We start from the raw sequence: 22,147 nt of genomic DNA, 5'->3' as shown, positions 1-22,147 counted from the left end.
GGATCAATATTTCTGTTGTTGAATGAGTGGGAATGAGATCATATGCAGGGAGGGAAGAAAAGGGACAGTTTTAGTAAGCAGCCATTAATAGCTGCTGAGTGTTAAGTTATGGACAGAAAAAAGGCAATGGTGTGTAACCAAACACACACATACAAAACAAACAAAAAAAACCCAAATCTTAGAGGAAAGACTTTCATGGAGGACTGAATGGAAAGAATAAAATTTGAGAGAATTTTAGTTCAGATGAGGTTGAGAATAGTCATCGTCACCAAAGAGCAAAAGGTTATAAGGACCAGAGCAGTGGTGTTATTGAGGAGCTTGGGGGTTGAAAAACAGAATGTGAAGGATTCCACTTTCTGAAGAATTGTCACCGATGGAATGCAGGCAAAATCAGACAGATGAATAAATCTAGTGGGTGATGAGTCAATGCAATTAGGACTATAATAAAGTTCATTAAATGGAGAGATAAAATTCATATTTGGGAAGTTCATTTATTTTCCAAACAACAACTTCATGTATTACAAGTGTAAACTAATAATGCCATTACGTTTTACCAGAGCTTGGATCATGGGGATTGGATTAAGTAGGTTTCAAAGGTTTGACTTCAATCAATGGCATCCAAAATCTAATCAATCAACTTTTCCAGATCTAATCATGTGCACCTACACCTTTTTATAGGACTAATACTGTTGCTTGTTAAGAAATGGGTGTGGCCCTCAGAGCATATATAAAGCATCCAGCAAAGACCCAAGCTCGTTTTCTCCAGACTTCAGAGCTGTTGTGTTTGAAGTTGGCTGGTCTGTGGATACTTGTGAGTTTCTCCCACAAGGAGGTGAGCACCTAAACTTCGTCCTGAGTTTAACAGAGTTACTTACTGAATAAGACTGGAAAATTTCATTAACGGAACCCAGAGGTGAGTTTGATGAAGGTACAATGATTCTCATATGTTCACTTAAGTAAACTGTAATGGTAATTATGGACATAAAAGTTTTTTTTTTTTTTTTTTTTCAACAGTAATATATATATGTGAGCACTGAATCAAGCATTTATTCCATGTGAGATTTGTAGACAAATTACTTATTTTACTCACTCTATGTCAAGTCACTTCCTTATAGATTGGGGGTAAAATTAGAAAACTGGTTAGCATTGTTCAGAAGATTAAAATAGTTAATCTATATAACAGGAGCTAATCCAAAGCCTAGAAATAGTAAGCAACACATATTAGGTTCTCCTATTATTTTCATATTATCATGATCATTAATGTTATCCGTATAGATATAGAAGTGATTATATTCATAATGAATTCTTTGCCAGTTTCTAGCCCATTCTAAACTGAGCTTACTGTATTTCCTCTTCATCAAACTCTGTCCTTATTTCATGGACATTTTAGTCCATGGCGTTAGGTTCTATACTCTTGAATATTTTGTGGTCATCGATCAGAAGTCTGTAATGACCCTCTCGATAATTTTTACTTATGAATATAACTGCACACATCACTGCTCATAATTTTTCCAAAGGCATCTTAAACCTAATGTTATAGTTGTTCAATTAAGCAAGGGTTTACTTTCTGTCTCTTTTGACCAGAACTAAATTTTCAGCTTTGGAATGAAGTAGCCTCTTACATTCAACTTCTCATAGACAGGGAAGATAACAGGAATCATGTAGTTAAACCAAATACTTAGTCACAATGTATGATAACTGAAATTATATCTTCATGCACACTTTCTCTTATCCAAATATTTTCTATTTAAATATTTGTTTTAATTAAATCTTTAATTAAAGATTATATTGGCTCTTGTTCAAGCAAGCAAATAGTTTTCTTAGGTTTGGAAGATGACACCAATATTTAAAATATCTGTTGCAGATATTTTATCTGTAATATTAAGTTATTTAATCATTTATATTTTCCATTACCTTTTAGGTCATTAGATGTGTTTAGGCCTTAAAAGACATTCCTAAAGACATGAGTATTTATAAAACCCATAGAAATCCTAAAATGTTCAACATGATGTATGCATTTCATAGTCTTTGCAAAGAAGAGCATGAGTTAAATTGGTGAAATTAATCAGAATACCTTCTTGTAAAGGTCATACTTGTTACCTTTTTAAAACCTTTAGTTTGTAGTCTGGAATTGAAGTTTTCAGAATGGATCCAGTCAACCAATAGGGACTCCCAGGAAGTGGCATTTGTCAGAAAGAATTATTAGAAGCAAAGAGGATATGAAATTGCTTCCATTAACTACAATTCTGGAATTTCTAGTGTAGAGAGGAAACCTTGTGTACATTCAAACATTTTTCTTTTGTTTTAAAAACCAGCTGATTAATTTTTAGTGATTATTGTTGTAGCTTGAATGTGCACCAGTTCAAAATATGACCAACTCTGATGATCTAAACTGATTCCAGGAAAAATAGTTTTCCTGAACTTGAAATAACATTTTTTTTGAAATAACATATTTTAAAATTTCTTTTTGTCTTAAAGGATGGGGTTTTACTGTTTAAGTTGGAAGCAAACACTGAAATGCTTATAGTTTCAGAACTTCAAAATTAAAGCCAGCATTGATTATATTAAGTTTAAATTATTTGTAAACAATTTTACTTGTCATTCAAAAACACATATGACACTTCAAAGCAAAAGAGATCACTAGCATAGAGATGAAGTGTATGCGGGTTCAGGACCTGATCAGTGAGTCATGAAGAGCCAGAGAGAAAGATAGAGACAGACTGAGAATACATATGTACTTCTACACCAATAAGCTAATAAAAGTAACTCTGGAATCATCCTAACATTTACACTCTGACCTAATCTTTAGCTTAGTGATTTAGGTATCACTGAGATCATGGTTTATTTTATACAAAAAAGATGTTAGGGGCTCTATCTAATTTCATCATTTGTATCAAACCATGATCCCAACCTCTCTGTAGTCAACATTTCTAGATTTGTATTGGGGGGGCAAGTAAATATGGAAATTAATTAAGAGTTCAAGACAAGACTTTGTCCAAAGGCTTTATTTTCCCTGATCAGGGCTGAAGAAAGACTTTCTCTTATACTCTCTATTTCTCTTTCACTTTTAGAAACATGGATTCAGACACACTGCAGGTCTTCCAGAGTGAACTCACCTGCTCCATCTGCATGAACTGCTTCCTGGACCCCGTCACCATAGACTGTGGCCACAGCTTCTGCCGTCCCTGTCTGAGCCTTTGCTGGGAAGAAGGCCAGACTCCAAGGAGCTGCCCTGAGTGCAGGGGAATAGCAGAGAGGCCCCATTTCAAAACCAACATTGCCCTCAGGAGGCTGGCTTCCCTTGCCAGACAGGCCAGAGCTGACCACGACCACCGCTCTGAGGAGCAGATCTGTGAGACACACCAGGAAGCCAGAGGCCTCTTCTGTGAGGCTGACCAGACCCTGCTCTGCGGGCCCTGCTCTGAGCGCCCCGAGCACGCAGCTCACAGCCACCGTCCCACACACAGGGCTGCTGAGGAGTCCCGGGTAGGTGATGCCCTGGGGCAGTTTGGGGTCTAGAGGCTCCCAAGTCAGAGAGGAAGGCGGGGGGCTGTGATGGTGATGGGATGGAGACAGTGGAGGTGGGATTCCTGAATGTGGACCCTCACATATAATGTGTCCTGTCAGTGTTGTTGCCCACTTGTCCACACGTGTGGAAATGCAGCATCCCGGGGCGGGTGGCACCAGGGCCCCAGGCTTCTGATGGGAGCGTGAGGCTCACGCTCACGCTGTATTAGAGTCTGAGTGGCAATTTCTTAGGAAATGGATTTCATCATCTGTAAAGTTCCCCCAATTCTCTAGTATGCAGTTCTGTCACTTTGACACAAATATTCCAATCAAATTAGATTCATGTGGGAAAATAGGACCACAGTACTCTAACTCAAGATTTCTGTGTTACCAACAACTGCCTTTGATCATGAATAAGGGGATAAAATTTATGATGTCATCTTCCATGCCACTAAATCCCATGGGTATTTTTCAGGAGAAACTTCTGAATAGAATGGATTATTTATGGGAAATGAAAGAACAAGTGCAACTCATTCTGAATCAGGAAGCTAAAAAAGCTCGGTCATTTAAGGTAAGAATAAAAATGTTCTTATTTATTTGTATAGATATCGATAGAATGCTAGCTTAGATGTTTAGGTCAATATAAGTTCCCCTTAAAGGATATTGGTCTCTTTCTTGGAAAAGTATTGTTTTCAAATGACCTATCACTAATCACAGTTAGAACAGGCCAATGTATTCTAATTCAAAGAATACTGGTTGAGTAATATTCCATGGTGTATATGTACCACAGCTTCCTTATCCATTTGTCGCCTTCTCCCACAGAGTCCAAAAGTCTGTTCTGTACATCTGTGTCTCTTTTTCTGTTTTGCATATAGGGTTATTGTTACCATCTTTCTAAATTCCATATATATATGTGTTAGTATACTGTATTGGTCTTTATCTTTCTGGCTTACTTCACTCTGTATAATGGGCTCCAGTTTCATCCACAATGAAATATGTATATTATCTAGGGTGAAACAGACACTAGCCTAGGTTGGATGCATGAGACAAGTGCTCGGGCCTGGTGCACTGGGAAGACCCAGAGGGATCGGGTGGAGAGGGAGGTGGGAGGAGGGATTGGGATGGGGAATACATGTAAATCCATGGCTGATTCATGTCAATATATGACAAAAACCACTACAATATTGTAAAGTAATTAGCCTCCAACTAATAAAAATAAATGAAAAAGAAAAAGAAAATTAGTGGTATGTTGGAAAACCAAAGCATGAAAAGTAGGCCTAGGCCAATTTTGAAGGTTTGAATAAATGTTCTCAGACATGAAGTATAAGACAACCTTGCACCCAGTGTGACTGAGAAGGAGGAGAGTAGTACCTAGAGGGAAAATAGAGCATATTTTAAAAACTTTACAAAGTGGGATTTGCCGCATAAAAGAATACTTAGAAAAATCAGGGAAAGAAAAAAGAGAAAAACAACATTCAGGTTAGAAAGGAAATAATTGATACAGTAAGAACCCTGAGGTTTTGGAGAAGACTTTTGAGAGGCCCTTGGACTGCACGGAGATCCAATGAGTCCATCCTGAAGGAAATCAGTCCTGAATATTCATTGGAAGAACTGAGGCTGAAGCTGAAACTCCAATCGTTTGAGCGCCTGATGGGAAGAACTGACTCATTGAAAAAGGCCCTGATGCTGGGAAAGATTGAGGGCAGGAGGAGAAGGGGGCAACAGAGGATGAGATGGTTGGATGGCATCACCGACTCGATGGACATGAGTTTGAGCAAGTTCTGGGAGCTGGTGGTGGACAGGGAGGCCTGGCATGCTGCAGTCCATAGGGTGGCAAAGAGTCAGACATGACTGAGGGACTGAGCTGGAGAACCCTGAAGAATCCTCCTAGGAAGAGAGTCTGGGACTCCTCAGTTAGCTTGATTTATACACAAACAGAGACTAAGCACTAAGAGAAAGGAAGGACCCACAAATATTCAAGATCTTTTGATGTGTGAGGCAAAACTTTTTCAAGAGCTTTTTTGATGATATTTAGGAAATAATATTTGAGATTTTCTTTTGAATGTGAACTTAATCAATGCTTTGAATCCACTATCCCCTCAGAAGTTTGTGGCCATAAGAAAAGAGATCATCAAACTTGAGTATCAGAGGATGCATCCATTGCTCCAGGGGGAGGAGCAACTGCACCTGGAAGCCCTGGAGCAAGAAGCAAATGAGATTTGTCACCAACTCCAGGAGAGTGTGTGCAGAATGACTCAAAAGAGAGAAAGTCTGAAAGAAACGTACAGAGAGCTGACTGAGATGTGCCACAAGCCGGACATGGAGCTGCTCCAGGTGAGAAAGGAGGGTCGGTTCTCAGAGAGAGAAACACTCTTCTAGATGAGTTGCTGTGACACTGAAATGTTCCCTGCATATACTGTTACTCTCAGCTAAGGGGTGGTGCTCCCTGACTCCCATTATTGTATTTGTCCAATCCTTTAGTTCATCATTTCCTGGTAATCTTAGGAAGATTTTTGCCTTTTTTCTAGCTAACATAGGGCCAGATATTTTCAGTTTGATCCAGAGTACTGTTCAGACAGATGATCTGAAATCAGCAATATTCTGTGACCAGGGGTCAGTTAACTTCTTGGAATAAATCTCAGTAGATGTCATCCTAAACCTTTTCACTGGCTGTTATCCCAAACTTAGTGCAGACATTGAGGTTTTGCCCATTTTCTAAGCAAGATTGTCAGAATTGGTCATTAGTTTCAAGGTACTCTAGAGTTCGTTTTATGTGGTTTCCTGTTTTGCTCTAATTGTTATCATAGATGGTGAGATCTCTCCTTGGGAGTAGCATGGGCAATGAGTGACACTGGAATCCTGGATGTGGCTGCATCATTGCACACACTCTTCCTGGCCTCCTTCCTTCCTTAATGTGCCCTGAGGAAGCCCATCATGTTTTAGTTTAAGCTCTGTTATTAAGATGGTTTCTGATGTTCCTTAGAAGAGAATGAGAAAAACAATACCTTATTGAACAATCAGGAATATTGTACAGAAGTTGTGAAAGGACTGAACTCTCATGATTAACATGATCTTTTCTTTTTTTTTCATTGCAGGCCTTGGGAAATGTATTAGAGATGTGAGTATAAATTAATGATTTTTTAATTCTGATCAACCTTCTCTGTTTGATTAAGTGGATTACACATTTCTTTCTTGGTAACATTGGAAATTGCTTTCAGCTCCTCCTGAATATCTAAATTCCAGAGTGCAAAATCTCTTATTGAAAATGATTAGTATTTGCAGATATCTTATAAGCATGCTGCCATACACTTTTAGTCATTTTTAGACTACTTATGCGTGTGTGATTGTGTGTGCGAAGTTGCTTCAGTCCTGTCCGACTCATTGTGACCCTATGGACTGAAGTCCACCAGGCTCCTCTGTCTGTGGGATTCTCCAGGCAACACCTAATAGATAAATGCAATTTAAATGCTATGTAAATAGTTCACTGTGACTTGGAATTTTCAAGTTTTAACTTTTGGAACTTTCTGGAAGCTTTTTCTAAGCATTTCCCATTCAGAACCAGAGTGGAGGGATGGTCGAGTGTGATAGACTGGGAATATGGAATTGACATATATATGCTCTTTAGTCACTGAGCCATGTCAGACTCTTTGTGACCCTGTGGACTGTAACCCTCCAGGATCCGTGGAATTTTCCAGGCAAGAATACTGGAGTAAGTTGGCATGCCCTACTTCAGAGGATCTTCTTGACTCAGGGACCAAACCCGAGTTTCATGTCTCCTGCATTGGCAGGCGGGTTCTTTACCACTAGCACCATCTGGGAAGCTCATAATAAATTTTAGTGAAGGGAATTTTCTAAGCTATCAAAAAGGAAGCACCTACCATAGTGAGTTTGAAATGAATAAGAGAGTAAAGATGGAGATTCCCTAAGAATGGGAAAAAGGGCTGTGATTTTGTTACTAGCAGTAGCAGTGACTCACCCTGCTCCATCACAGCAAGCCCTCTTGTATGCAGGACCTCAGAGGGAGGGCTTCTCGGTTTTCTCTGGGATATTAGACTTCCAGGACCAGGGAAGCCAGGCTTGAGTTGGAGGCGCTTGCTGGGCTAACAAGAGCAAAGCTGTCTCGCTCAGTGAACTCTTCCTTGTATTACTAGAAAGTATGACCCAGATAATCACGATGGTGTGATCACTCACCTAGAGCCAGATATCCTGGAATGTGAAGTCAGGTGGGCCTTAGAAGGCATCACTATGAACAAAACTAGTGGAGGTGATGGAATTCCAGTTGAGCTATTTCAAATCCTAAAAGATGATGCTGTGAAAGTGCTACACTCAATATGCCAGCAAATTTGGAAAACTTAGCAGTGGACACAGGACTGGAAAAGTCCGTTTTCATTCCAATCCCAAAGAAAGGCAATCCCAAAGAGTGCTCAAACTACCACACAATTGCACTCATCTCACACGCTAGTAAAGTAATGCTCAAAATTCTCCAAGCCAGGCTTCAGCAATACGTGAACCATGAACTTCCAGATGTTCAAGCTGGTTTTAGAGAAGGCAGAGGAGCCAGAGATCAAACTGCCAACATCTGCTGGGTCATCGAAAAAACAAGAGAGGTCCAGAAAAACATCTATTTCTGGTTTATTGACTATGCCAAAGCCTTTGACTGTGTGGATCACAATAAACTGTGGAAAATTGTGAAAGAGATGGGAATACCAGATCACTTGACCCACCTCTTGAGAAACCTATATGCAGGTCAGCAAGCAACAGTTAGAACTGGACATGGACCAACAGGGTGATTCCAAATAGGAAAAGGAGTACATCAAGGCTGTATATTGTCACCCTGCTTATTTAACTTATATGCAGAGTTCATCATGAGAAATGCTGGACTGGAAGAAGCACAAGCTGGAATCAAGATTGCCGGGAGAAATATCAATAATCTCAGATATGCAGATGACACCACACTTATGGCAGAAAGGGAAGAGGAACTAAAAAGCCTCTTGATGAAAGTGAAAGAGGAGAGTGAAAAAGTTGGCTTAAAGCTCAACATTCAGAAAACTAAGATCATGGCATCTGGTCCCATCACTTCATGGCAAATAGATGGGGAAACAGTGTCAGACTTTATTTTTTGAGGCTCCAAAATCACTGCAGATGGTGATTGCAGCCATGAAATTAAAAGATGCTTACTCCTTGGAAGGAAAGTTATGACCAACCTAGAGAGCATATTAAAAAGCAGAGACATTACTTTGCCAACAAAGGTCCATCTAGTCAAGGCTATGGTTTTTCCAGTGGTCATGTATGGATGTGAGAGTTGGACTGTGAAGAAAGCTGAGCACCAAAAAACTGATGCTTTTGAACTGTGGTGTTGGAGAAGACTCTTGAGAGTCCCTTGGACTGCAAGGAGATCCAACCAGTCCATCCTGAAGGAGATCAGTCCTGGGTATTCATTGGAAGGACTGATGCTGAAGCTGAAACTCCAACCCTTTGGCCACCTCATGCGAAGAGCTGACTCATTTGAAAAGACCCTGATGCTGGGAGGGATCGGGGACAGGAGGAGAAGGGGATGACAGAGGATGAGATGGCTGGATGGCATCACTGACTCGATGGGCATGAGTTTGATTCCGGGAGTTGGTGATGGACAGAGAGGCCTGGTGTGCTGCGATTCATGGGGTCGCAAAGGGTTGGACACGACTGAGCAACTGAACTGAACTGAACTGAATCCTTGATGACTACTTGTTATCTCACGTCTCAAAGGGATTTCCTGAATTTTCTGGTCGCTGTAAACTGCCCAGGATCTTTGCATCACCTGAGATGGAATAGGGGAAGGGAATGAAGTTCAATGAGTTGAAAACTGAAATCATGTCTTGGTAGAATGGGGACATTGCAGTTTGATATAACTTACATTTAGAAAAGAATATAGTAACATTTTTATATTCCCAAGTGTGTAGAATATAATACACATGTAATTAACTAAAAAATAAGAGAATTCTGAAAACATATCCTGTAATAAAATCAATTTTTTTTTTTTTTTTTTTTTTTTTTTAGTGTTCATATGATTAGCCTTTGGCCTTGACATGTATTGATGTCATTTGTTACAGGACTGACTTGGCACAGATGCAGAAACCTCAGTCAGTGAACCCAGAGCTCACTTGCTGGCCTCTCACTGGACTCCTAGACATGCTGAACAACTTCAGAGGTGAGAGTCAGCCCTGTGGTGATCAGGACTGTTCATTAGAGCTCCCTAGGAAGGAAATTCTTCTGTTATTTTACTTCTTCTGACATCAAGTTAGTACATAACTTTACAAAGTTGCTACATATTTTCTGCCTATATTAATAAGATTGCAGTTGAACTTTGCAACCTATAGTTTACTAACAATTTAAAACCAGACATATATATTTATGTCATAAGCAGAGCTAGAAGAGAGAAACCAGGTTGCTTATGTGATTATAAAGACATAGAATTTAGTTTTGTGAATATCAATCAATCAAAGTATCAATCAATATTTTGTTTACTCAGTTATTTCACTCTTGAAAGTTAAATATGTCCATGCTGGGTTCTAATATGCTCTCTATTATAACTGCCTTTATAAAAAATTGCACTGTAAAAGAATATTTTATTATCAGAAAAAATCGACAAAGACTAAAATGGCTTAAGTAGAGTAATTGTATTGCTATTGGATCAATCTCAAAACAAGTGAAGGATATGTGAACATGGTTAGCCAGAACATACTTTTAGAAGTTCCCAAAGTATTCATTTATGCCTTTTCATCAAATTTTGGACCTTTGAAAATAATTGGTACAGAATATACCCCAATAAATATCCATATGATAGTAACATGTCATTCACATGTTTCATGGTATTAAAGACAATGGAAATAAGAAACAATTTCTAAACAAAAGAAAAAATAATGGTTAGGTTAGTCCTGAGGCAAAGTATCAAGAGACTGACATTAAATCAGATTTCACATAGTTCTCTATATATGTCTTTTTTTTTCTTTTGCTAGTTGATTTGAGGTGCTTCTATATGCTGTAGATACTAATAATAATTATTCTTCACAGAAAACCAGTCTGAACTCCATCTGCTCTTTTTTTTTTGTTTCCTTGGAGGAAGGAAAATGAAAGAATTTACTGAGTAGAGAGATTCTATCTCTCATGACATGGAAATCCCAGTTGCTGACCTGATTTTTGTTCTCTCTGCAGTGGATAATGTTCTGAGTCAGAAAATGACCTTTCATAGTGTGAGCCTTTCTGAGGATAATGCAAGTCTGATGTTTGGAGATGATGACCACGGTGTGTCCAGACAGCCCCGTGGTGGGGAGAGTTTCGTGGCCTGGGGAGCTCGGGCCTTCGCCTCCGGGAGGCATTACTGGGAGACAGATGTGACGCACTCGTCCAACTGGATTCTGGGCGTCTGTAAAAACATCTTCACAAGTGATAACAGTATCAGTATCGATTCTGAAGAAGCATTTCTTCTCTTTTCTATGAATGTGAATGATCATTATAGTCTCTTCACCAATGCTCGACCCTTAGTTCAGTATGTGAAAAGGCCTCTGGGCAGGATTGGAGTGTTTCTGGATTATGACAATGGAGCTGTGAGCTTCTATGACGTTTTCAGGAGTTCCATCATATATAGTTTCCTTCATTCCCCCTTCTCCTCCCCTCTGAAGCCTTTCCTTTGCCTTAGGTCTCTGTGAATTGCCCACTTCTGGGGCCATTTATTGAAACTACTTCTCTGGGGATGTTGCGGCCCTTAACCTCAAGCGAGGCCACAGGATACCTGACTGTGTCCAAGCATATTGTTACTTAATTAACATAATGATTGTATGTTTACAAAATGACATAACCTTGCTCTATGAATTAATTTGTTAATTAAATTTTCTTTTAATAAAAGTTTTTTTTATGGAGGATTTAATAGAATATAATCCATTGCCTTTCTTCCTTTTTAAGTAACAATTCTATTAAACTAAAAATTATATATCATAAAGATCACTGCATTTAAACCACATGATTCAATGTCTTCTAGAAATATATAAAAATGTGTGCAACCAGAAATATCTAATTCCCGAACATATCAATCACTGCCCAAATTTCCAATGCCCATTAATGTTTACAAACTCCCTGAGCATATACCATCTCATCATAACATTGAGCAAACTTTCCTCCAATTAGTAGATAATTTTAGTACTTGATGGAAATTTCCAAGAAAGAAGAGACAGTATTTATCTTTTGTGGTGGTTTAGTCGCTATGTCATGTCTGACTCTTTTCTGACCCCATGGACTGTAGCCCGCCAGGCTCCTCTGTCCATGGGGTCCCCCAGGCAAGAATACTGGAGTGGGTTGCCATTTCCTTCTCCAGGAGATCTTCCCAACCCAGGATTTGAACCCGGGTCTCCTGCATGCCAGGCAGATTCTTTACCAACTGAGCTACGAGGGAAGCTCCAAAATACTTATTTGTTTGACTGCACTGAGTCTTAGTTGTGGCACGTGGGATCCAGAGCAGGCAAGGTCAGTAGCTGCAGCGTGCAGGTTTAGTTGCTCTGCGGCAAGTGGGATCCTAGTTCCCTGACCAAGCATTGAACCTGCCTTCGCCTGCATTGCAGGGCAGATTCTTAACCACTGAACCACCAGAGACATGCTAAAATAGAATTATACAGTAGATATTTTAAACCTCAAAATAATTTAATTTTTTGTAAATCTGTAAATCAATTTCCTCTTTTTTGTTGACGTCATCCCTAGCATTTTATGTCTATTATATTATATATTTATATTTTATACTGCTATGTTTTCACTATCCAATGCAGTATATAGAATATAAGTATTAGGTGGATCAATGAAAAATTCCTGAATTAAAGAATTCATATAAACAATTATTATTCCACCATTAATAAGGTTTTCTTAAGTGTAGCTAAAGTAATAGACTGGGCTCAACACTTCACATTTAGTAAGGAAAATAAATGGACTTCACTGAGTAACAAAGTAATTAGAAGAGACCATTTGAGCACAGGTTAGAATGCTGTTCAGTGGTGTAATCCTATCTCCTTTTGTGATGATATGGTGGAAAGAGTGCCCTTAGAAGTCACTGGAATCCAAATAGAACTGCCGTATGATCCAGAAATCCCACTGCTGGACATACACACGGAGGAAACCAAAATTGAAAGAGGCACTTGTACACCAATGTTCATCACAGCACTGTTTACAGGAGTCAGGACATGGAAGCAACCTAGATGTCCATCAGCAGACGAATGGATGAGAAAGCTGTGGTACATATACACAATGGAATATTACTCAGCCATTAAAAAGAATGCATTTGAATCAGTTCTAATGAGGTGGATGAAACTGGAGCCTATTATACAGAGTGAAGTAAGTCAGAAAGAAAAACACCAATACAGTATATTAAGGCATATATGTGGAATTTAGAAAGATGGTAATGATGACCCTATATGTGAGACAGTAAAAGAGACACAGATGTACAGAACAGACTTTTGGACTCTGTGGGAGAAGGCAAGGGTGGGATGATTTGAGAGAATAGCATTGACACATGTATATTATATGTGAAACAGATCGCCAGTCCAGGTTTGATGCATGAGACAGGGTGCTCAGGGTTGGTGCACTGGGATGACCCAGAGGGATGGGATGGGGGGGGGAAGAGGGAAGGGGTTCAGGATGGGGGATCCATGTACATCCATGGCTGATTCATGTCAATGTATGGCAAAAACCACCACAATATTGTAAAATCATTAGCCTACAATTAAAATAATTAATTGAAAAAAAAAAAAAAAACCACAACAGTCACTGGAATCCAAAAAGCAGGAAACCATATCTGAATAATATATATTTGGAAATGTAATAAATGTATATAGTTCCACATTACTGACCTTAAAATATTCCTTCCTTTCATAGAAGTCTCTAAACATGGTGGAATAATGGTGAAGAAATTGTCAAATGAATGTTCTGTTTCATAACACCAAGTAATCATATTCCCACTTCCAATCCTCTATTGCCAATCCTGACCCAGTTCTAAGCTCCTCTCCCATAAAGCTAATCACACCTTGGTAATTAATATACCCTGACACTATCAATTTTTGAAATTTTTGCAAGTGAAATCACATATCATATACTCTTCTCTGTGTAGTTTCTTTTCTTTAAAATTATGTTGGTGAGATTCATTCACTTGGTTGCATGCAGCATTTTTATTATTTTGTTTTGTAATAGTTCAGTCTATGAATATACCACAGTTTACTCTCTCTGCTACTGAAGAACATATTCATTTCCAATTGAGTGAGCATAAACACATGAAGACATTATACATACCTTTTTATTGAAAGAGAAGTGATACCCAGTGTGTAAGTAGGAGTGAAATAGTTGACTTGTAAAGCATATACTTAACATTTTGCCAAAGAGACTAGATCAACTTTCATACTTCTAAGCAATCGATGATTGCTTTGTTTCCTCCAATTTTTTGATAACACCTGTCATTATCTGTCTTAATTTTTTGGTCATTTTATGTTTTCGTTGTGATTTTATTAATTTTTAAAAAGAAAAAAAACTTAATTTTTTTGACTTTGCTGGGTCTTTGTTGCTGCTGGTTCTTCCTTGCTGCAGGGGGCTTTTCTCTAGTTGTGGTGGGGAACAACTCTCAGACTGCAGTGCGGGGGCTTCTCATTTCTGTGGATTCTCTCATTGTGGAGTATGGTCTTGAGGGCATGTGGGATTCAGTAGTTGCAGCTCACGGGTCCTAGAGTGGGGGCTCAGTAGTTGTGGTGAAAGGGCTTAGTTGCTCCGCGGCATGTGTAATCTTCCTGGATCAGGGAGCAAATGTTGTCTCCTGCATTGACAGGCAGATTCTTGACCACTGAACCACCAGGGAAGCCCTCAGTGTGGTTTTAACTTGAACTGACCTGATGACAAATTCAGTGGAACAATTTTTCATAGGTTTATCAGACATATGGATACTGCTTTTTGGTGAAATGCTTGCTCAAATCATCCTTCCCTGAGTTTTTCTACCAAGTTGACTTTTTTTTTCATTTAGTTTTGGGTCTCTTTCTGTCTCCTTTATAGAGTCATTTATTGGACGGAGACGTGTCAAGTGTCTACTCCCATTACTGCTTTGCATTTTCGATGGTGTCTTGGCATAAAGGATTATGAATCCTAACGCATTCCAATTTATTTCTTTGTTTAGTGACTTGTGAAAATTTAGGAAAACTAGTATGGAAAATTTTCTCTGAAAATATACACTCCTAAACTTTTCCGAGAGCTTTGTTCTTCTTTATTATTCTTTATTATTTTTTTTATTATTCTTTTACACAGTAATAATTGAAGGGATGTAGAATTATTTTATGCCATGATATAAACTTTAAGGTTTGTTTTTGTCTACATTTATAACCACTTACAACTTAAAACTTGTCTTTTCCTTTTGTAACTTACAGATTTTTAGAAAACACTGATAATAAAATAAATATTTACTCATATTGTTTGAAATTACAAAGAAAATACAGTACCAGTGATCAAAATTACTCTCAAAATGGATTATTAAACTTGAGCATGATGGTGAAGTAGGATGTAGTTGGGAGAAAATAGAAAAAAAATTTCCCAGAAAACATAAATTTGTTTGGGAAGAAAAAAAAAATGCCTTTTTTTTGGTATTGGACTTTAAACCATCATTAAACCATCAATGATTTTTTTCTCTTATTTGTAGTTGAGAAATTAATATGAGAAACACTGTATATTTTGTACTTTATAGCATATGATTTTTTGTGATTAATATATACATTTCAAATACATATCATTTACATTAGCACTATACTTAATGTTAAACTATTTTCACTACATTAGAGAGAACCTGAAAGTAATCAGATATCATCTATTTGATTCATTCAAGAGTGCACAGGTGAAGGCATTTCTCAGATTTGAGCAATCTCCTGACAGTCATCCTTACTCCTGAATTTGTTCTGGGTCCAATAGGACCATAGCAGAAGAAAGGTCTGAGAGCTGGAGAGAAGAATGAGAGGGTTGCTATGTATAAGGGATTTTTGGGCAACATTAGCAAAGCTCTCACTGCTGCTTTACAACCCATGAATGCTTCACTGAAGGAAATAGATCTTGTCACCTATGAATTAAAGTGGGAGTGTTTGAAAAGGATTACAATAAATGTTCTCCTTAACACCAGGAAGGGGGGGGTCCACCCTTTTAACCTATCATGTCCAGTTCCAGAAGACTGCCCTGAACTCCTGATCCAGAATGTCCATGAACTGACATTTTTCTATGTCCTTAGCTTTGAACCTGCCATCCTGTCCTGGAGGTGCCAGAGGGGATGCTGGAGCTGTTATGTGATTGTGATTGTGAGAGTTGTGAAGGTTTGGTTTACAGATCACAAATAAATCACCTTTAGTAAAATGTCACATTGATTCATACTATAAAAAATTGTCCTCCTCATTTTGTTAGTGCTTAATTTGCTCTTCTTAGCCATAATTACTTAACAAAATAAAGTTAGAATTTAAATTTATTACAAATGATTTTCAAGAAAGAAACAGAATTTTGGAAGATGATTGAAGGTGACAGTAGAGTGAAGATATTGACGTCCATATTAAATAAAATAGAAGCGAGCAGCCCTTATATAATTAGATGTGCTCTTTGTTATTGTTTGGGCTTTCCTGGTGGCTCCGATGGTAAAGAATCCGCCTGCAAAGCAGGAGGCCTGGATTCGATCCCTGGGTTGGGAAGATCCCCTGAAGAAGGGAATGGCAACCCACTCCAGTATCTTTGCCTGGGAAATCCCATGGACAGAGGAGCCTGGCAGGCTACAGTCCATGGGGTCGCAAAGAGTCAGGCACAACTGAGTGACTAACACTTCCTCTTTTGTTGTTGTTTAGTCACTAAGCTGGGTCGAATTCTTTGCGGCCCTATGGACTGTAGCCTGCCAGTATCCTCTGTTCATGGGATTTCCCAGGCAAGAATCCACTGGAATGGGTTGCCATTTCCTTCTCCAGGTGATCTGCCCTACCCAGGGATTAAACTCCCATCTCCTGCATTGGCAGGTGGAATCTTTACCACTGAGCCACCAAGGAAGAAGATGTGCCCTATAGATATTTAAAAATACAAATTAGGACCATGAGGAATATCTTCTGTTTAGAGATGTGGGTTATTGAATTACAGTGGGACCCATAGGGATGGTGAGGTCATTTGAGGGAGCCAGGCAAAAGAGCACACTTAGAGTCACAACACACAGAGGGTGACTGATAAAGGGGTCAAGATGAAAAAGTGAAAGCAATAATGAGAACGAGGCAGGAGAGGCGGAACAGTCTGTCACAGAAGTTAATGGGCCAGGACAGTGTACAGACTCCAGGTTCGTGCGTGTCCTAGACCCAGTGTTCCCAATTTCTCTGTCCTGTCTTCTTAAAACTCTTGCTGCCAGTTCCCAGAAAAATTACAGCCACCTTAATGCAGGGGCAGGAAATAAATCCCTGTTTGTATTTGTCCTTTCTGGATCAATAGGAGGAGAGATATGGTAATCCTTACCCTGGAGACTGAAGCTACTCATTACTATCCTCCTTCTTAGTGTTTGCATGCGGTTTGAAAATGTCTTATCTGGGTGTTATATACAATATATAATCTACCACAGGGAATTGTTAAGTTTGATGACTCTGTCAGGTGTAGACACGGTAGATCACTGGAAATACCTTGTGGTCCCAGACATATCTGGGTCCTTCATATCACATATTCAACAGAAAATTATCAAAACCTAGTGAGAGCTGGGTGTGTGGTCTACAATTAGGGATAAAAAAGCCTGGGCCCTCAGGGGAGGTTTTACATATGTGTGTGTGTGTATTTTTTTTTTCTGTAATGATTTCTTAGAAAAGTGGTTATTAAGCCAAGACAAAGTGACTTACAGATGGTTCCTTAGAGGGAATGACCTCAGGAACTAGAGGCGGGGTGTGAAAGAGAGGAATATGAAACGCTGCAGAACTGACCTTCAGGAACAGCTGGAGGTGGCCCCGCGCGTGGTGGAGAAGGATCTGGGGAGACAGGACTGTGGGGCTGCGGGTTTCTGGGGCCGAGGAGCAGAGAGGGCCTCTCAGAGCCACGTTCTCCTGAGATGGGAGGGCAAGGCACAGTCTGCACAGAGGTCTGGCTCGAGGATTCTACTAGGGACTGTCTCTCTAGAGCCACTTCATGAACAGTAAGTACCAAATCCTATTTTATTTGGAAAAGTATTTTCTTTCCTCAGGACACTTCCTAAATATGAAGTGAAAAACTTGCTCTTTTAATGGTATATGGTTGGGAAGATCTCCTGGAGGAGGGCTTGGCAATCCATTCCAGTATTCTTGCCTGGAGAATCCCATGGACAGCAGAGCCTGGTGGGCTACAGTCCATGGGGTCGCAAAGAGTCAGACACGACTGAGCGACAGGGCACATAAGCTGTTAGTTTCCCTGGACTTTTATCAGGTGAACAAGGGCCAAGAGAGCTTTCTTCACTGCATCAGTCTAGAGTTCTCTGTTTGCCTAAGGTGTTCAATCGTGTGAACTCTTCACTTTTTCCTGTCTCCTGCTTCTTTTTCACACTTCTTTTCCTGAGACATTCTCTTTCTCTGCTTCGACCACCTCAGTCTTGCTCCCTACATGTTTTATTCCTAGCACTTTTTTTCTCAGTATGGAGCTTGATCCAGGAAGAGAGTTTTAGTTGGTTATGTCGGAGACTTATAGAAACTGGGTGGTACCGGCGATTTCACATGTTATTGTAGACTCCTTACGTATTTCAACCTCTACTCACCCTACTTGGGTTAATCAGTTGTTCTTAAAGTGACCTGCCAACATTTCAAAGTATTTCTGTCACTAAGTTTTGGGCTTCTAAAATTGACTAGTTACTCTATTTCTTCCTTTTGCTTCCTTCTATACAGAAATTTTGCCCCATGGATCTTAGTTAACCCTGATATATCTCCACTTATTTTGGGACTTTCAGTCAGTTTTATTGTAGAAAATATTCAGGAATTTTTATTTTGGATCCTAGTTGTTTTTCTGTTTTATTTTGAGATTTGGAAATATTGCTATGGTACATAATGCTACTTGTGTATTGCCAGGATTCCCAAATGTAGTTTCGGGAAATGCACTGTAGAAGGAAACAAAGAGTGCCTCTATTCTGGATCACTGTGCTGTCAGTAGTTTCCATACGTTGTATATAAGACAAAAAGAAGTCAAAGGAATTGTAGAAGGAGTTCTCCAAGGCATTGTGCTATTATTATTAGGCATCCCCTATTATTATTTTGTGTAAATATGTCTATATAGCACCAGCACTGTTATAAAAATTTCTAGAAAGATGCTTTGAACCAGACTTAAAACCACATTCTAGCAAGATTGTAGGTCATCATGACATAAATATTGTACAAAAATTTCATTAAATGTATTTAACTTTTTAACATAATTTATTTTATTATCAGGTATGCATTAATAGTTTCTTGTTGGAATTGAGTAAATGAGAAATGTGGTAGACAGATGAGATAAGGCAATAAAGGAAGCTAAGTGCTACAATCTAAATGTCTATGTAACCCCCAAACTCATATATTGAACCCTAATGCCTGAACTGATGACTTTAGGAGGGGAGTTCTTTGAAAGCTGCTTAAGTCATGAGGGTAGAGTTATGATGAATGGGATTAGTGCATTATAAAAATGGCTCCAGAGAGACCCCAAGTCTCTTCCACCAAGTGAGGTTACAAGAAGTCTGCCTCCAAAACAGAGCCATCAGTCAACCATTGTGGCACCCTGATCTGACACTTCCAGCCTCTAGAACTGTCAATTTCTGTTGTTTTTCAAATTTATGATATCTTTGTAATAGCAGCCCCAATGGGCTTAACCTAACATGATCTATGAATCTACTGTGAGCCAGGCATTGTATAGGCATTAAATTTAACCTTCAATGATATCATATTTCACTGTGATTTTATTCTCATTTCATGAAAGAATAGAGGACCCAGCTAAGCAAAGAATTAAATATTTTAACCTGTGTCATCTTACTTTAATAACAAATTCACAATTTTAATTTCTACTTGCCCAATTCCAGAATTTTTTTTACCAAATAGTGCTTTCTATTACTGATTATACTTACTGTTCAGTCTTCAAAGACAGAATGAAATATTTTAAAATCAAGAATAATAACTTGTACCTTTATATCATGTGCAATAAGACATGGCTTTGAAAACATTAGGAGCTGAATTTATCAGATAAAATGTGTTTCAAATTCATAAGAAGAGCCCCCACTTGACTGGATATCTCACTATCCTGAGTTATAAGCAATTACTAGTATGTCATTGGGGCTTCCCTGGTAGCTCAGTTGGTAAAGAACCTGCCTGCAATGCAGGAGACCCTGGTTCAATTCCTGGATTGGGAAGATCTCCTGGAAAAGTAGGCTACCCTCTCCAGGATTCTTGCCAGAAGAATTCCCAGCGACAGAGGAGCCTGGTGGAATACAATCCACGGGGGTGCAAAGAGTTGGACATGACTGACTGACTAAGCACAGCACAACACTTCACTGCAAAAATGACTTATGAGAAAATCTCTTGATTTTCAGGTAAAAAGAATCATATCTGAGGACTAATTTTGCAGATTTAAAATCGAGGGAAACAAGTGACACAACCTGCTAAAGGATTTTCCAAAGAAATTCAACATGTTCACCATCTAGAAAGGGCTCCCCTGGTGGCTCAGACGAAAAAGAATCTGCCTGCAATGTGGTTTATTTCCTGCGTTAGGATGATCCCTTGGAGAAACAGACGACAACCCACTCCACTATTCTTGCCTGGAGAATTCCATGGACAGAGGAGTCTGTGGGTCACAGTCCATGAAGTTGCAAAGAGTTGGATACAACTGATCAACTAACACACAACCATCCAGAAGGCATGTAAAATTGATAAATTACCAGAAACCTTAAGAGACTGAAAGCACATATTTACAGAGCTTACCTATGTATATAATTGCATACCCAAGACTCTATGGGGAATACATGTATTAGTCATTTTTTGAATGCCCAATGCCTTGTGCACTATTTATTCATGTTTTTTCAGTGAAAACTCAAAATCAGCTTTAATAAATATTGGCTTTCATAAAATAAAAAAAAATTAAGTACCTACACTATCTGTCTATATGTTTATCTACCTACTTCAGAGACTTTTATGTCTTAAAATAAAAATATTTTCATATACCAATAATAAAAGCTATGGACTCTGGTGACAATGATGTGTCAATGTGCATTCATCAGTTGTCAAAAATACATGGTGCATACAGAGAGTTCATGGTGCATACCTGAACTAAGCTTAAGAACATGAGCATGAAGGAATCCCTGAACCCTAAGATCAAACAAAGAGATCCACAGTCCCCGTCAAGCAGAATATTCTTCAGGAAACAGACTTGAGTCAGTGATCCAGGTCCACCTTGTACTGTTTCTGCACCTGCTCAGTTTGTTTCAGGTAAACTTCCTTCTGACTCTTCAGAGGCCTTTCCAGGATCTGCCAGTCTCCACCATGCCATCCTCTAGGGACACATCTTGCAACTCTTGAACTGACCATAAGTCCTGGTGGAACAATGAGATCTGCCCTTGGAGGGTTTTTTAGATTCTCCATGAAATTTAATCTTCATGAAAAAAACAGTTTTCTGAGGGAAAACTTCATTTCCTTAATATTTTCCTGAAATTTCTTTCGGGCTTTGGTATAGATTCTTTTGGAGACACTCAATTTCTTGGAATATTGGACTGGATCAGACAAGTACTCCCTTAATTGATCCATTTTCACCACAATAAGAGCTCCAGCTTCATCACACACAAGACTCATTAGATGAATTATTTCTTGAAGCTCTGGGTGAGGTGCTTGTGATGCTGTTTCTGCTGGGAAAGGGAAGGAATGTTCCTTTGCTTCTATGCCCTAAATGGAATAATCACACCTCATGTGTGATTCTAGAAGTTAATTGATCCTTAATTGACCCTTAAAATAAAATGAAAAGTGTACCAAAATCTAATGTGAAATTTAAGTTTGATTTTCAGTGCATCATCTATTCTCTTTACCATCCACCTTGTCTCTCCAGTTTGCATTTCATCCAATTTTATAGAACTTATCCTAAATGGAATTTAACCAAACAATGAGTCATTCAATCAAGAGGTTTAGGATAAGGGATGTAGTCCAGGGACTTCCCTGGTGGCACTGTGGGTAGGAATCTGCTCGCCAATGCAGAGGATGCAGGTTCGATCCCTGGTCTGGGAAGATGCTGCTTGCTGTGGAGAAACAAGGACTGTGCACCACCACCACTGAGCTCTGCTTGCTGCACCTAGAGAAAGTCTGCAAAATGCAAGGAGGACTCAGTAAAGCTCCAAAACAAACAAACAATTTGTTTTGTGTGTGTTGTGTGTGTTTTATTTATTTATTTATTTATTTTCCATTTATTTTTATTAGTTGGAGGCTAATTACTTTACAATATTGTAGTGGTTTTTGCCATACATTGACATGGATCAGCCATGGATTTACATGTGTTCCCCATCCTGATCCCCCCTCCCACCTCCCTCCCCATCCGATCCCTCTGGGTCTTCACAAGTGCACCAACCCTGAGCACTTGTCTCATGCATCCAACCTGGGCTGGTGATCTCTTTAACCCTTGATAGTATACTTGTTTCAATGCT

At 39.1% G+C, this 22,147-nt stretch overlaps 2 protein-coding genes across 2 annotated transcripts in view; both read left to right on the top strand.

The window, feature by feature from the left end:
• The first annotated feature begins 709 nt into the window (after nt 1–709).
• LOC136168683 (tripartite motif-containing protein 64-like) overlaps nt 710–22,147 on the top strand; it is a 109,072-nt gene continuing 87,634 nt past the window's right edge. Inside the window, exon 1 of the mRNA XM_065936396.1 lies at nt 710–832. The gene's annotated coding sequence lies outside the window, so the exon portion shown is untranslated. The remainder of the gene's footprint in view (nt 833–22,147) is intronic.
• Nucleotides 780–11,282, top strand: LOC136168682 (tripartite motif-containing protein 64-like). Its single transcript, XM_065936395.1, has 7 exons — nt 780–832; nt 3,072–3,486; nt 3,983–4,078; nt 5,611–5,841; nt 6,603–6,625; nt 9,597–9,694; nt 10,699–11,282. The coding sequence occupies exons 2-7, from the start codon at nt 3,076–3,078 to the stop codon at nt 11,190–11,192; spliced, it is 1,353 nt and encodes a 450-aa protein (XP_065792467.1). The 5' UTR covers nt 780–832; nt 3,072–3,075; the 3' UTR covers nt 11,193–11,282.

Source organism: Muntiacus reevesi, chromosome 5, assembly GCF_963930625.1.
Source record: "Muntiacus reevesi chromosome 5, mMunRee1.1, whole genome shotgun sequence".
In the NCBI taxonomy this organism is placed as follows: domain Eukaryota; kingdom Metazoa; phylum Chordata; class Mammalia; order Artiodactyla; family Cervidae; genus Muntiacus; species Muntiacus reevesi.
The sequence above is the reverse complement of the archived record's forward strand: the minus strand, read 5'-3'. Positions and strand labels throughout refer to the sequence as shown.

What these genes read in the sequence shown, in the direction of transcription:
- LOC136168682 (XM_065936395.1), top strand. Translation starts at nt 3,076, where the DNA reads ATGGATTCAGACACACTGCAGGTCTTCCAGAGTGAACTCACCTGCTCC. An exon ending in AAAAAGCTCGGTCATTTAAG is followed by an intron (nt 4,079 to 5,610) that starts GTAAGAATAAAA and finishes CTATCCCCTCAG; the next exon opens with AAGTTTGTGGCCATAAGAAA. An exon ending in TTGGGAAATGTATTAGAGAT is followed by an intron (nt 6,626 to 9,596) that starts GTGAGTATAAAT and finishes CATTTGTTACAG; the next exon opens with GACTGACTTGGCACAGATGC.